The following is a 15156-nucleotide window of genomic DNA, read 5'->3' as shown; positions in this document are numbered from 1 at the left end:
GGAATAAGCGGTAGAAAATTAATGGATGGATGGATGCTTAAGTTCATACGCCCAACAGACATACAAGATGTTACAAGGCTCATTAGCTTGACAGCGGGTTATTGCTCTAATGAGGGCATGTAAACATATTAACCAGAGGGAGACAGCAGAGTGTCAGAACTACGAATGCTGAGGCTGAGTTTCACGTAGATTCCTTCCCTTAAAAACTTCCCAGGAGCGATCAACATTGGCCGCTCCTTTCTTGGCAGCTTGGCCACACTAAGATCCACAGGACTTCTAACTTCCAAGCAAATGTCACATTTATCTAATTTTTTCTGTTCAGCATATAACTATAGTAAACTACCTAACAAGACCTAATATATTTGACCGTACACAGTGAACAAGTACCAAACCTCTAACCCATATTCCAACAACACAACCTCAGTGTGTTGTGAATTGTCTCCAGCTTTCATTTGGCTGTTTTTATAGTTTGTGTAGTGATGGGTGTTATAATCAAAGGATTGGGGGGGGGGGAGTGTTGGCAAATGCTCTGATTGAACCGCGATGGTGGATGAAAAGCTCTAGCGGGGGGAAACGAGAGCATTTTGGAAACAACCGTCTGTTTAAATTACAATGAAAATACATAATAATGAGGCTTCTTGACAGCCTGAGCTTCAGTGTCAGAATTGCGATGATGCCTCAACAAAGTGTTTTTGTGTCACAGTGGGAGTCACTTCCACAAAAGGCAAAACTAAGCACCAACTGGGGAACGAAAAGTCCAGAAACCTGGCTCAACACCAGAGATCATAACTCGTCGCTCACTTTCGCTATAGAGTTCTAGAAAGATGATGCGTTCATGCACAGCTTTTTAAAACAGTTGCTCTACGCTGGATGAAAGACTGAGTCTTTTGAACAGTTCTTTTACGTGAACAATAAGAGCTACACTGAACAAAAATATCAACGCAACACTTTTGTTTTTGCTCCCCTTTTTCCATGAGTAGAACTTAAAGATCTAAAACTTTTACTTCATACACAAAAGATATATTCCTCTCAAATATTGTTCCCACAGCTGTGTTAGTGAGCATTTTTTCTTTGCCAAGATAATCCATCCCACCTCACAGGTGTGGCATACTAAGATGCTGATTAAACAGCATGATTATTGCACAGGTGTGTCTTAGGCGGCCACTCTGAAACGTGCAGTTTTATCACAGCACAATGCCACAGATGTCGCAAGTTTGAGGGAGCGTGCAGTTGCCATGCTGACTGCAGGAATGTCCACCAGAGCTGTTGCCTGTGAATTGAATGCTCATTTCTCTACCATAAGCCGTCTCCAAAGGAATTTCAGAGAATTTGTCAGTACATCCAACCGGCCTCAGAACCGCAGACAGATAATGGAACAATGGATGTAATTTAGCCTTTAGCCATTGACCTTTTGCTAACTAACAGTAAAGATGACTAATTCATTCACAAATATTTATTTACACTTTAACTGTCCTGCTCATTAAGCTCTTACAAAAATAAATAACTATTCAACTTTTGTCCATTTAAAACATTTTGGACTTTTTTTTTTTTTTTTAATTTGTGGGAAATTTGATTTAGAACACCCACAAAAGGTTGAATAGAGGCAACTGGACTCTTCTTGTTTGGTGAAGATGTTTCAGAGTTGCATCTATTCAACCTTTTTGGATTACAAAACCTGATGACTGAAAATGTACACAATTATTTGTATACTATTTTACTCCAAATATAATTGAATGAGATGCACAGGTTTTAGATACTAAGACATGGGAAACAAATGCTTTAATAAACACATTTTGGTCCTAAGTATCAAAATATTACAAACTAAAAATAATTTCAATATAAATATTTCCTGATTAAAGGGGCTGTTTGCAACATTTACAAATATGCAGAGAGGGTGCCCACTTTCATATATATATTAGACAGTATATCCCACCCTCTCTCGGCTCGTCTGTAATTACATACGTACGTAACGCATGCACAAAAACCGACAACAATACCCCATTTACATTCCGTGACTTGAATATTAACCAAGTATTAGTGATATTGTTATTATAAGGGCTAACGCAGACAAACTATTTATAGCAGCACCGTGATCAGAAGCTTGTGTGCCGATGTTTACATCATCGAGTGGTCTGCTGCTTCCTCGCTTCCTAGAAGTATATTCTAGATCATAAAGCATGCATCTCACCTGGACAGAAGAAGTCTGAGTAGGCATCAGTCACCACCTCATCGCAGGGCCACATGGCATCTGTAAAGTATTTGGGTAGTGTTTAGGTGGCCGTAGGCTAACACAGCTCAACTAACTTTGTGGCACTTCAACTATAGCCACAAACAAGACAATTATCAACACATGAGCATACACTCATTTATGTGCCCTAGAAAAAACAAGCAACAAAACACTCTTATCTCAACACATGCAGGCCTTCTCTCTTTGGCATTCATTCACTCACACAAACACACACACACATTCGCAGACATGCCTGTCTTTCATGCCTAAATTCATGGAGGCAAATCTCTCTCATCCGCTACCAACAATTCTTTTCCTCTTCAACTCTCACAGCCACTGTTCCCCTGCTCCTCGGTCTCAACACTGCCTCTGAAATCTCCAGCCTGGCAAACACTGACCAGTTGAGCTTTGCTGCTTTGTGCACTTCCCGTCTCTAAAATTAAGCTTGTGTCATGCAAAGACTGTGGATTTTCACGAAGCAATGATCACATCTTTGACAAGATGTAGGAAACTTTCCTCAACTTAAAATGATGCAAATTTAGTGTCTGGGTATTCGGTTAGACCAGGGCAATTCAACTGCCGGCCCGGGGGCGAAATGACACCACACCAACCCCTGAGATTAATTCAAAATTTGGTGCACTAGAGTGCTCCTGTTGCATAGAGCAGTGTTTTTCAACCTTTTTTGAGCCAAGGCACATTTTTTTCATTGAAAAAATGCGGAGGCACACCACCAGCAGAAAACATAAAAAAATGAAACTCGGTAGCCGATATTGACAATAAAAAGTTGTTCTCACAAGTGTTGGATATGAATTCAAACCATAAGTACTGTCACGACCTGTCACATCACGCCACGACTTCTTTGAGTTTATTGGCGTCTTCCTGTGTGTAGTGTTTTAGTTCTTGTATTGCGCTCCTATTTTGGTGGCTTTTCCTCTTATTGGTATTTTCCGGTAGCAGTTTCATGTCTTCCTTGAACGCTATTCCCCGCACCTGCTTTGTTTTCGCAATCAAGACTATTTAAGTTGTGCGGATGCTATCCTTCTTTGTGGGGACATTGTTGATTGTCATGTCATGTACGGGATGTACTTTGTGGACACCGTCTGCTCCACACGCTGTAAGTCTTTGCTGTCGTCCAGCATTCTGTTTTTGTTTACTTTGCAGCCAGTGCAGTTTTAGTTTTGTTTTGCATAGCTATCCCTAAGCTTCAATGCCCTTTCTTAGCGGCACTCGCCTTTTGTTTATTTTTGGTTTAAGTGTTAGATACCTTTTTACCTAAACGCTGCCTCCCACATATTGTGATCACGACAAACCATGTTCCCGACATTACAATGCAATTAGCTACCTGCTGCCATCTACTGATATGGAAGAGTATTACACGGTTACTATGCCGAGCTCTAGACAGCACAGACACTCAACAACGGCACATTTGCGGATTATAATTACTGGTTTGCAAAAAATATTTTTAACCCAATTAGGTGAAATTACATAATCTTCCACGGCACACCAGACAATATCTCACGGTACACTAGTGTGCCGCGACACAGTGGTTTAAAAACACTGGCATAGAGGAACTTGGACCACTGTAAACACATTGGCAAATTATTGCATTGACATTTTTAAACTTGCTAGCAAACATAACACTGGGGTCCAAACTTGTGATTTACGTAAGAGAGGTGTTCCTCAATGCACCCCTTTAAGTACTCTTCTTTTTAACAGTTTTTTGTAATGTGATTCATGTAAAAAATTTGTTTCTGTAGATTTACTTTAGATGCAGTCAGTAGCCATTCGTTCAACGTCTTAAAGGCCTACTGAAACCCACTACTACCGACCACGCAGTCTGATAGTTTATATATCAATGATGAAATCTTAACATTGCAACACATGCCAATACGGCCGGTTTAACTTATAAAGTGCAATTTTAAATTTCCCGCCACACTTCCGGTTGAAAACGTCTATGTATGATGACGTATGCGCGTGACGTCAATGGTTGATACGGAAGTATTCGGACCCATTGAATCCAATACAAAAAGCTCTGTTTTCATCCCAAAATTCCACAGTATTCTGGACATCTGTGTTGGTGGATCTTTTGCAATTTGTTTAATGAACAATGAAGACTGCAAAGAAGAAAGCTGTAGGTGCGATCGGTGTATTAGCGGCGGACTACAGCAACACAACCAGGAAGACTTTGAGATGGATAGCAGACGCGCTACCGTGAGTACAGCTTTGGCTTCCAAACATTTAATCGCTTGCCCGTACGTGCGTGTCGCTATGTGCATGTCACGTACGTAACTTTGGGGAAATATATGTTTCTTGCCGACTCTGATGGCGGCCGGGGTGTCGTCGAAAGCTCCAACGCCCGCCGCCGCCGCCGTCCCGTAGCTAAGTTAGCTTCAATGGGGTCGTTAGCAACAGCATTGTTAAGCTTCGCCAAGCTGGAAATTATTAACCGTGTATTTACATGTCCATGGTTTAATAGTATTGTTGATCTTCTGTCTATCCTTCCAGTCAGGGGTTTATTTTTTTTTTTTCTATCTGCATTTGAGCCCGATGTCACGTTAGCTCAGTAGCTAAAGAGCTTCGCCGATGTATTGTCGTGGAGATAAAAGTCACTGTGAATGTCCATTTCGCGTTCTCGACTCTCATTTTCAAGAGGATATAGTATCCGAGGTGGTTTAAAATACAAATACGTGATCCACAATAGAAAAAGGAGAAAGTGTGGAATCCAATGAACCCTTGTACCTAAGTTACGGTCAGAGCGAAAAAAGATACGTCCTGCACTGCACACTAGTCCTTCACTCTCACTTTCCTCATCCACGAATCTTTCATCCTCGCTCAAATTAATGGGGTAATCGTTGCTTTCTCGGTCCGAATCTCTCTCGCTGCATTGTAAACAATGGGAAAATGTGAGGAGTCCTTCCTCCTGTGACGTCACGCAACTTCCGGTAAAGGAAAGGCTTTTTTTTTTAATCAGCGACCAAAAGTTGCGAACTTTATCGTCGTTGTTCTCTACTAAATCCTTTCAGCAAAAATATGGCAATATCGCGAAATGATCAAGTATGACACATAGAATGGATCTGCTATCCCCGTTTAAATTATAAAAAAATTCATTTCAGTAGGCCTTTAAGTTATAGTAAGGGTGTTCTTTAAAGTTTCATTTCAGGTTCTCTCTTTTTCATCATTTGAACAGCGAGTTCATTTAAAAAAACTTGTGGGACTCACAATTGTCATGGAGATGAACTTTGACTAGTTTTTTTTTTTTTTTGTGCAGAAGGTCCTTAAAATAAGCAGACCGCTCCGATAACTCTAACAAAATAAACAGACCAAAATCAAATGTCTACTGTTGAGAATGCTGATTCTTCGGAATATACAAAATAAGAATAATAGTGAAGGGAGAAGTCTGGCCCACCTGGTCCTTAGCTTTCTGTAAATGTGGACCCCAAAACAATTGAGTTAATGATCCCAATATTAGACCATATAGAATACAATAAGGCCTCAAATGGCAGAGTTGCCAAATTAATGTCCAATGTTGATTTTCTGGTTGCCTTCCATAGTGGACTAGGCTTAGATAGGAGCAGAAGAGCATACACTATATACTTTTTTTTTTTAAATGTTTAACCTGGAAAAAATCCCATTGAGATTAAAAACCTTTTTTTCAAGGGAGTCCTGGCCAAGAGGCAGCAGAATTTTCCCCTCGGCCATCAGGCACATGAACAATAACTCCTAACAGTAGCTCCTTGAATTCCTTCTAAGTCTATAACAAGATCTGATAGCTCAGTTACAGCTCTTTTTATTACCAAATATGTGTTTTATGTTGCACGATTGCACCAAGAAAAATTCCTAGTTTGTGAACCCGTTCTCAAACAATGGCAATAAAACTATTCTGATTCTGATTTACACATAAAATTACATTGACATTACACATTAAAATGACAGGATGGACACCAAGTAAAACAGTTACAGATAACTGAGGCTCTTTCAAATGCTCTCAATTTAGATTTAAAAACATTTAAGAATACAAATTCAGTCAGTTTCCATTTTCTTTGTAGCATGTTCCAACCACTAGGAGCTGCATAGACACAAGTTTTTTCCCTAGCTCAGTGCGAGCAAAAGGGACAGAGAGCAAAAGCTGATTGTTGGATCTCAGTGCATAAGAGTTCGTACTTCTCGGTGAAATCAATGTACAAATGTATTTGGGCAATAGTCCCAGAGATATATCAATTATTCCCAATCACAGGCTGGCATGTGGTTGTGTATGCTCAGTGTGGCGTAACAGATCAACAGGTATGGGCAGGAAATCAACCAATTTCACTTGATTGATCTGAAATTTTAATTATTACCACACAATAAAGTACCTTTGTGCTTCTATCTACACTAGCGACATATAGTAACAAGCAAAACAGTTACATGTTTTTCCATTATATGGCAGAAAGCAGTGTACAAAATTAACCTGTATATCCACCAGATGGCATTCATATGATACAACAGAGTAAATCATAGCTTGGTGGTGAGCCATTGGATAATTCCAATGCAATAAAGCATGTAAAACACAGCACTATATGTACAAAGGATTTGAGACACTTATTGATAAAACAGGAATTAAAACTGTGTAAAAAGTATCTCAACTTGCGCACTTACACTTAGCATTTTGCGTACGGAAGTGAATGCATTATTGAATGCACTTACACACGTAAAATATAAGTATAGAAGTGCACAAACTGACTTTGTAATTGTGGCTCCCTTATAGCTTTCACAAGAGAAAGTCAAACACAAATAAGAGAAAGTCAAACACAAACAGACATAGTAGACATTGAAAAGGTAAAAGAAAACACATTGTTGGGTGTAATAATAGATGATAAAATGAATTGGAAATCTCATGTGAAAAATACACAACATAAGGTAGCAAGAAACACATCAATAATGAATAAAGCAAAACATGTTCTAGACCAAAAATCACTTCACATTCTTTACTGCTCGCTAGTGTTACATAGCTGAGTTATTGTGTAGAAATATTGGGAAATAACTACAAATGTGCACTTCATTCTCTAACGGTGTAATAAAAAAGATCAATTACAATAATACATAATGTTGGATATAGAGAACATACAAACCCTTTATTGAATCACAATTATTGAAATTAAACGATTTGGTGCATTTGCATAGATCTAAAATTATGTACAAAGCAAACTATAACCTGCTACCCAAGAATGTACAACAATTATTCTCAACAAAAGAGATATAACCTTAAAGGAAAATCTAATTTAAAACATTTGTATGCACGTACAACACTTCAAACCTTTAGTATAACCGGATGTGGAATTAAATTATGGAACTGATTAAAGGCCTACTGAAATGAATTTTTTTTATTTAAACAGGGATGGCTGATCCATTCTGTGTGTCATACTTGATAATTTCGCGATATTGCCATATTTTTGCTGAAAAGGATTTAGTAGAGAACATCGACGATAAAGTTCTAAACTTTTGGTTGCTGATAAAAAAGCCTTGCCTGTACTGGAAGTAGCGTGACGTCGCAGGTTGAAAGGCTCCTCACATTTCCCCATTGTTTACACCAGCAGCGAGAGCGATTCGGACCGAGAAAGCGACGATTACCCCATTAATTTGAGGCAGGATGAAAGATTCGTGGATGAAGAACGTGAGAGTGAAGGACTAGAGTGCAGTGCAGGACGTATCTATTTTCGCTCTGACCGTAACTTAGGTACAAGGGCTCATTGGATTCCACACTCTCTCCTTTTTCTATTGTGGATCACGGATTTGTATTTTAAACCACCTCGGATACTATATCCTCTTGAAAATGAGAGTCGAGAACGCGAAATGGACATTCACAGTGACTTTTATCTCCACGACAATACATCGGTGAAGCACTTTAGCTACGGAGCTAACGTTAATGCATCGTGCTTAAATGCAGATAGAAACAAAATAAATAAGCCCCTGACTGGAAGGATAGACAGCAGATCAACAATACTACTATCAGGAGACACCGAACCAAACACTGGACCTGTAAATACACGGTTAATGCTGTGCCGCCTGTCGAAGCCTAGCAATGCTGTTGCTAACGACGCCATTGAAGCTAACTTAGCTACGGGACCTCGTCAGAGCTATGATAAAAACATTATCTCTCCACCTACGCCAGCCCTCATCTGCTCATCAACACCCGTGCTCACCTGCGTTCCAGCGATCGACGGCGCGACGAAGGACTTCACCCGATCATCGATGCGGTCGGCGGCTAGCGTCGGATAGCGCGTCTGCTATCCTCAAAGTCCTCCTGGTTGTGTTGCTGCAGCCAGCCGCTAATACACCAATCCCACCTACAGCTTTCTTCTTTGCAGTCTCCATTGTTCATTAAACAAATTGCAAAAGATTCACCAACACAGATGTCCAGAATACTGCGGAATTTGGCGATGAAAACAGAGCTGTTTGTACTGAGATATAATGTGTCCGAATACTTCCGTTTCAACCATTGACGTCACGCGCAAACGTCATCATACATACACGTTTTCAACCGGAAGTTTCGCGGGAAATTTAAAATGTCACTTTATAAGTTAACCCGGCCGTATTGGCATGTGTTGCAATGTTAAGATTTCATCATTGATATATAAACTATCAGACTGCGTGGTCGCTAGTAGTGGCTTTTAGTAGGCCTTTAAGCAAAGAAATCAAACAAAGCACCAATATGATTCAGTTTAAGAGACTGTTCAAACTACAAGTGTTCACAAAGTACACAGAACAAGAATTATGATGAACATATTGAACCCTTTTTTTAATTGTTATTTTTTTAAATTAAGATAAAGATTATTCAGGTATTTAATATGTGTTTGCTTACTATGGTAGATTATTTATTTATTATTCTTTTGTTCACTGTTCTGTTACAGAGAACAACATAGGATACAATTGCTACGGTATGAAAAGGGGTAGGATTAAATAAGCTCAGCTTCTTCCTACTCCTTTTCGGACGTGCTGTAATGAAACAACTGGAAATGTGTGATACATCACATTGTATCGTATGCATGTTCCACATAAACTGAAACTGAACTGAACACTTCAGGGGGAAAAATGCCTGTGATCATTTTTGCTTATTCAGAGCAAAATAAGAGTTCAACACGAATCGATTAAATAAAAGAAGTGTGTCCCAACTTTTGTTCTGAACTGTAAATCTGTGTGTGCGTGTGTGTGTGTCAGTTAGCTTTAGTTTAAGTTAGCCTACAGCGTCCTCTACTGGGCTGATACAATACTATAATTTGGAATAAAGCTCACGTTTCAGATAACCATGATAAATAAATTAATGGTAAAAACAGACACGAAGAGCTGACATTGTATCACCACACATTTAGTTACTTACCTACTTTGTGGGAGTTAAACTCGACAAGCCGGAAGATGTCAGACAAGGGCCTAAAACTGGGGTCGATTAGGTTCTAATCTTGACGTGCAGTTTCGTAGGCAGGGGTCGTTTTTACACTTCATAAACAATAATTTCCCAGAGAACGTCAACAAATTAAAGCTTAACAAACCATAACTTTATCTGCGAAGCTTAAAATAAGCGTTAGCTTGGTGACAACATAGTTAATATGTTTGGCAATCAAGGATCAGGTGGGAACATGAGGAAAGCCCAGTGATTGGTTAAAGAACCAAAACAGGGCGTTAATATGGGCGTGGCCATATCATTTGTGCTTAGTGCTGATTGGATAGAAAGTTGCGCAGGAGGAAGTCAGTTAAAGCACCCTTTTTATCAGTCATTAGGGGGAACATCACATTTATTTATTTTAATTTTAATTTTATTTTATTTATTTTATTTTTTTAATTAATCAATCCAACAAAACAATACACAACAATACCATAACAATGCAATCCAATTCCAAAACCAAACCCGACCCAGCAACATTCACAATAGCAATAAACAGAGCAATTGAGAGGACACACAAACATGACACAGAACAATCTAAAAGTAGTGGAACAAAAATGAATATTATCAACGACAGTATCAATATTGGTAACAATTTCAACATGGCAGTGATTAAAAATCCCTCATTGACATTATAAACATCACATTAATGAAGGCTTTTTCTCCCTCACAACATTAATGTTATTAGTAACGCCCGCATTTCATGCCGACTAATACAAGCTTAATGCAAATGTCTCAGTTATTTAATTCCAGAGGGTAATCTGGAAATAATTTGCAGCTAAATAAGACTCCTGTGTTTATGACAAAGTCACACTTTTGTGGCTTCTGCGATGCTTTTTTGTGAACTTCTAGATCGGCCTCCCGGGAGCCTTTTGGCCATGGAGACCACTTGCTGGGTTTCTGCCACACCGGAGTCCGTTTGAAGAGACTGGAGGAGATGCGGAAGAAGAGACAGAGCTGCGGAGCTAGCGCTGAGCGCCGGGACGGACGGGCTTCACAGTGTCTTGGCTGAATGAGCAGGTGTCGGACACCTCGGTCTGCTTGGACGTATCCTCGCTCATCCATGCGGACTGGACACTGGCCGAGAGTTGGTGGGCGGCCGAGGGTGGAGTCGGCACTCTTGGTTGCTTTGTTGGGTCTGCTCCCCACACCCCAGCAGACGATGGCGTGGAACACCGCAGAGGCCACCACAGTGTATATGTTTATTGTTTTTTTATTGTTGTTTTACTTTTGTGGCTGTGTGTAGAAGTGGCTGGTTGCATCAGCTCTGCTCTTTTAATGTCTTTAATTTCCTTTGTCTTCTTTGATGTTTCCCTCTTACACACATGTTTATGTGTGCTATGACTATGAGGTTTTTTAATTCCCTTGGCCTCAGTCTGGACTCCCTCTCCAGGGGCCCAGGCTTAGACTGATTTTTTTTTTCTCAACCCCCTTTCCATGATCTAAATACTATATTCCAGTTAACTAAATCACAAAGTAGTGTCTGGTCCATCCTTCAGTTACCCATATCTGACTTACCTGCATTGAATATTAGCTTGTGTTCATTGTATCAAAGTTCTGGATCTGGATCACACAGTGGGATGGGTGTAGCACACAATTCTGGGCCCCGATACACAAGACTCATGAAGGGCCCCCCATCCCACCCTAAACCCATTGTCGCAGCCCCATTCCCAATCCCTCGGTACGTTTACAGGCACTAAAAAAAACTAATTATTGCATGAATTGCTTTTTAAAGCACAACACACATCTTAAATAGGTTTTTGACTTTTTAGAGAGGGGATTAACATATCTAGCTAATCCAAAAGTTTGGACACACCTCTCATTTCAATGCGTTTTCTTTATTTTCATGACTATTTACATTGTAGATTGTCACATCAAAACTATGAATGAACACATGTGGAGTTATGTACTTAACAAAAAAAAAGTGAAATAACTGAAAACATGTTTTATATTCTAGTTTCTTCAAAATAGCCACCCTTTGGTCTGGTTAATGCTTTGCACACTCTTGGCATTCTCTCATGAGCTTCAAGCTGCACCTGTGAAGTGAAAACCATTTCAGGTGACTACGTCTTGAAGCTCATCGAGAGAATGCCAAGAGTGTGCAAAGCAGTAATCGTCCAAACTTTTGGCCTGTACTGTATAAAGTTGCCAGAATATATATATATTTTTTTTACTTAAATAACCATATTTCCTTTCAGCATTCAATTAAATGTGATTATAAATCAGAGATAAGATGATTCACGTATAATTATCAGTGGATAATCCATCCATCCATCCACTTTGTACCGCTTGTCCCTTATACGAATTATAATACTTCATTATTCTTATGATTACATTATCATTAGAGCATCTTCTGGGGGTTAAGTCTCCCTGTCTTTAAAACCGAGTAAAACCTCTGTTTCGAACTTTAATCCAGAGTCCTTGAACGCACCACAGTTATGGGCAGTGAGCTGCAAAATGAAACATGTACATAACTTTCTGCTATGCTTCCACAGATATATTTGTTATATTTTACCTTACTTCTATCACCTCATCCTGGTTCCCAAATGTTGGTGCAGTGTGTGATTGCTTAAAGGTGAGCTTTGGTGACGTTATGTATAAAGTGACGAAGCATTTTGCTTTTTTGATAGGGGGTGTAGGAAGTCTAAGACATTCTTAATTGTATCCAATAAATCTTATTATTTAATTTGTGTGGCTATATTTATTTTATATTAACATTTATGGCGTTTTTTAAATTTTTATAAATTACATATTTAAATATTTTTGCGGCCCAGGTACAACCTCCCCACGTACTCCTCCACTGCTCATATGTAATTAATGATGTGTTAATTGTGCAATGTGTGTAATTAATGCTAATATTCCCTTCTCCTGCAGATATGTAGCTTCTTCCAAAGCATTCTTTGAAATGAACGTGGGAAATTTCAGATAAGAAGACTCCCAATCCATCTGAGGTGAACTCTCCCTGTAAATCCAAGTGTTAATCCATGGGAGGCAAGCATTAAAGCACGCCAGCAATCATGGGAGCAAATTTAGGACAATGCAGCCGAGTCAGGGCATTGGGTTTAAAATGTCTGTAATTCCCGATAAATTAGTCGTGTGATACGTGTGATAAACCCCATTGCATTAAAAGATAAAAGTATCACGATTTAATTTCAAATCCATTGTGCAAATTGATGAATATACAGTGTCTTATGTAACTGACTGGGGAGGATGCACTGATGGAACCAATGATTGCTTAAGAGTACCATCTGCTGGTTACTCTACAAAAATACAAAAACATTAGAATATTTGCTGACATGCATTATTAGGGGTCGGCAACCCAACATGTTTAAAGGCCTACTGAAACCTACTACTACCGACCACGCAGTCTGATAGTTTATATATCAATGATGAAATCTTAACATTGCAACACATGCCAATACGGCCGGGTTAACTTATAAAGTGACTTTTAAAACTTCCCGGGAAATATCCGGCTGAAACGTCGCGGTATGATGACGTATGCGCGTGACGAAGTCCGAGTAACGGAAGTTATGGTACCCGTAGAATCCTATACAAAAAGCTCTGTTTTCATTTCATAATTCCACAGTATTCTGGACATCTTTTGCAATTTGTTTAATGAACAATGAAGGCTGCAAAGAAGACAGTTGTAGGTGGGATCGGTGTATTAGCAGCAGACTACAGCAACACAACCAGGAGGACTTTGTTGGAGCGCTAGCCGCGCTAGCCGCCGACCTCACCTTGACTTCCTACGTCTCCGGGCCGCCAAACGCATCGGGTGAAGTCCTTCGTCCTTCTGCAAATCGCTGGAACGCAGGTGAGCACTGGTGTTGATGAGTAGATGAGGGCTGGCTGGCGTAGGTGGAGAGCTAATGTTTTTAGCATAGCTCTGTGAGGTCCCGTTGCTAAGTTGCTAAGTTAGCTTCAATGGCGTCGTTAGCACAGCATTGTTAACCTTCGCCAGCCTGGAAAGCATTAACCGTGTATTTACATGTCCACGGTTTAATAGTATTGTTGATTTTCTATCTATCCTTCCAGTCAGGGCTTTATTTTTTTGTTTCTATATGCAGTTAAAGCACGATGCTATCACGTTAGCTCGTAGCTTAAGCATTTCGCCGATGTATTGTCGTGGAGATAAAAGGCACTGAATGTCCATTTCGCGTTCTCGACTCTCATTTTCAAGAGGATATAGTATCCGAGGTGGTTTAAAATACAAATCCGTGATCCACAATAAAAAAAGGAGAGTGTGGAATCCAATGAGCCAGCTTGTACCTAAGTTACGGTCAGAGCGAAAAAAGATACGTCCATCATTGTCTCTCAAGTCCTTCACTGTAACGTTCCTCATCTACGAATCTTTCATCCTCGCTCAAATTAATGGGGTAATCATCACTTTCTCGGTCCGAATCTCTCTCGCTCCATTGTAAACAACGGGGAATTGTGAGGAATACTAGCTCCTGTGACGTCACGCTACTTCCGCTACAGGCAAGGCTTTTTTTTATCAGCGAGCAAAAGTTGCGAACTTTATCGTCGATTTTCTCTATTAAATCCTTTCAGCAAAAATATGGCAATATCGCGAAATGATCAAGTATGACACATAGAATGGATCTGCTATTCCCGTTTAAATAAAAAAAAATCATTTCAGTAGGCCTTTAAAGAGCCATATTGGACCAAAAATACAAAAAACAAATCTGTCTGGAGCTGCAAAAAATGAAAAGCCTTATATCAGTGTTATAATGAAGGCAACACATAAGTGTCTATATTAGCTATATTAGCCTACTATCAAAGGTTGACGCAAATCTTCGTTGACAGAAATGTTGTATTTTAATTTTTATTCTACACATTTTTGCAACATTGGAAACCATTAGTAAAATGGAGGCTTCTCACAGGATGAGATAACTTCTGGAAATTACTGGCTTTTAATGGCCAAAGGTATAGATGTGTGTGTCCAAGTTAAAGGAAACGGCAGGCTGTCTTCTTCTATTGGATTTATTACAATCTTTGCAAGCTTGGTAACATTTGCTGTGGTCTGGAACAACATGGCGCACAAACAACTATCAGAAATGCAGCCAAAATGACATACAGATAATGTGTCATAAGACATGCAAATATAAATTACATACACAGAGGACATGAGTAAAGGAAATTAAATGAGCTCAAATATACCTAGGCATAATGATGCAATATGTACATACAGCTAGCCTAAATAGCATGTTAGCATCGATTAACTTTCAGTCATGGATTGACCAAATATGCCTGATAAGGACTCCAGCAAATCAATAAAATCAACAAAGCTCACCTCTGTGCATTCACGCACAGGCAAAAAAACAGAATAAGTCGGGAGTTAAAGTCACAAAAAAGTTTTTTAAGCGCAAACGTTACGACAAAACTGGTGAAGCTGTATTTTCATTTTCACTTAAATTTTATTGACAGTTTATTCAAGAAAAACATATATATTAATATTCCATCCATCCATCCATTTTCTACCGCTTATTCCCTTCGGGGTCGCGGGGGGGCGCTG

General features: G+C 39.5%; 1 protein-coding gene and 1 long non-coding RNA gene across 7 annotated transcripts in view; one reads left to right on the top strand and one right to left on the bottom strand.

Moving 5' to 3' along the window:
• Positions 1-9817, bottom strand: part of reln (reelin) — a 391417-nt gene extending 381600 nt beyond the window's left edge. For 4 of the 6 annotated variants that reach the window (XM_062035613.1, XM_062035610.1, XM_062035612.1 and 1 more), the window contains exons 1-2: positions 9582-9817; positions 2189-2248 (exon numbers count right to left, since the gene is read on the bottom strand). Coding sequence is in view for 4 of the 6 variants with exons in the window: in XM_062035615.1 (XP_061891599.1) it covers positions 2189-2243 (55 nt within the window). In the remaining 2 variants the exon portion in view is untranslated. Of the gene's footprint in view, positions 1-2188; positions 2249-9581 lie in introns of those variants that run through there. The other 2 variants (XM_062035611.1, XM_062035614.1) reach the window with 2 other exon arrangements.
• LOC133641699 (uncharacterized) overlaps positions 1-15156 on the top strand; it is a 526583-nt gene that overhangs the window by 439253 nt on the left and 72174 nt on the right. The window lies entirely within an intron of this gene.

Source organism: Entelurus aequoreus, linkage group LG24, assembly GCF_033978785.1.
Source record: "Entelurus aequoreus isolate RoL-2023_Sb linkage group LG24, RoL_Eaeq_v1.1, whole genome shotgun sequence".
Classification (NCBI taxonomy): domain Eukaryota; kingdom Metazoa; phylum Chordata; class Actinopteri; order Syngnathiformes; family Syngnathidae; genus Entelurus; species Entelurus aequoreus.
The sequence above is the reverse complement of the archived record's forward strand: the minus strand, read 5'-3'. Positions and strand labels throughout refer to the sequence as shown.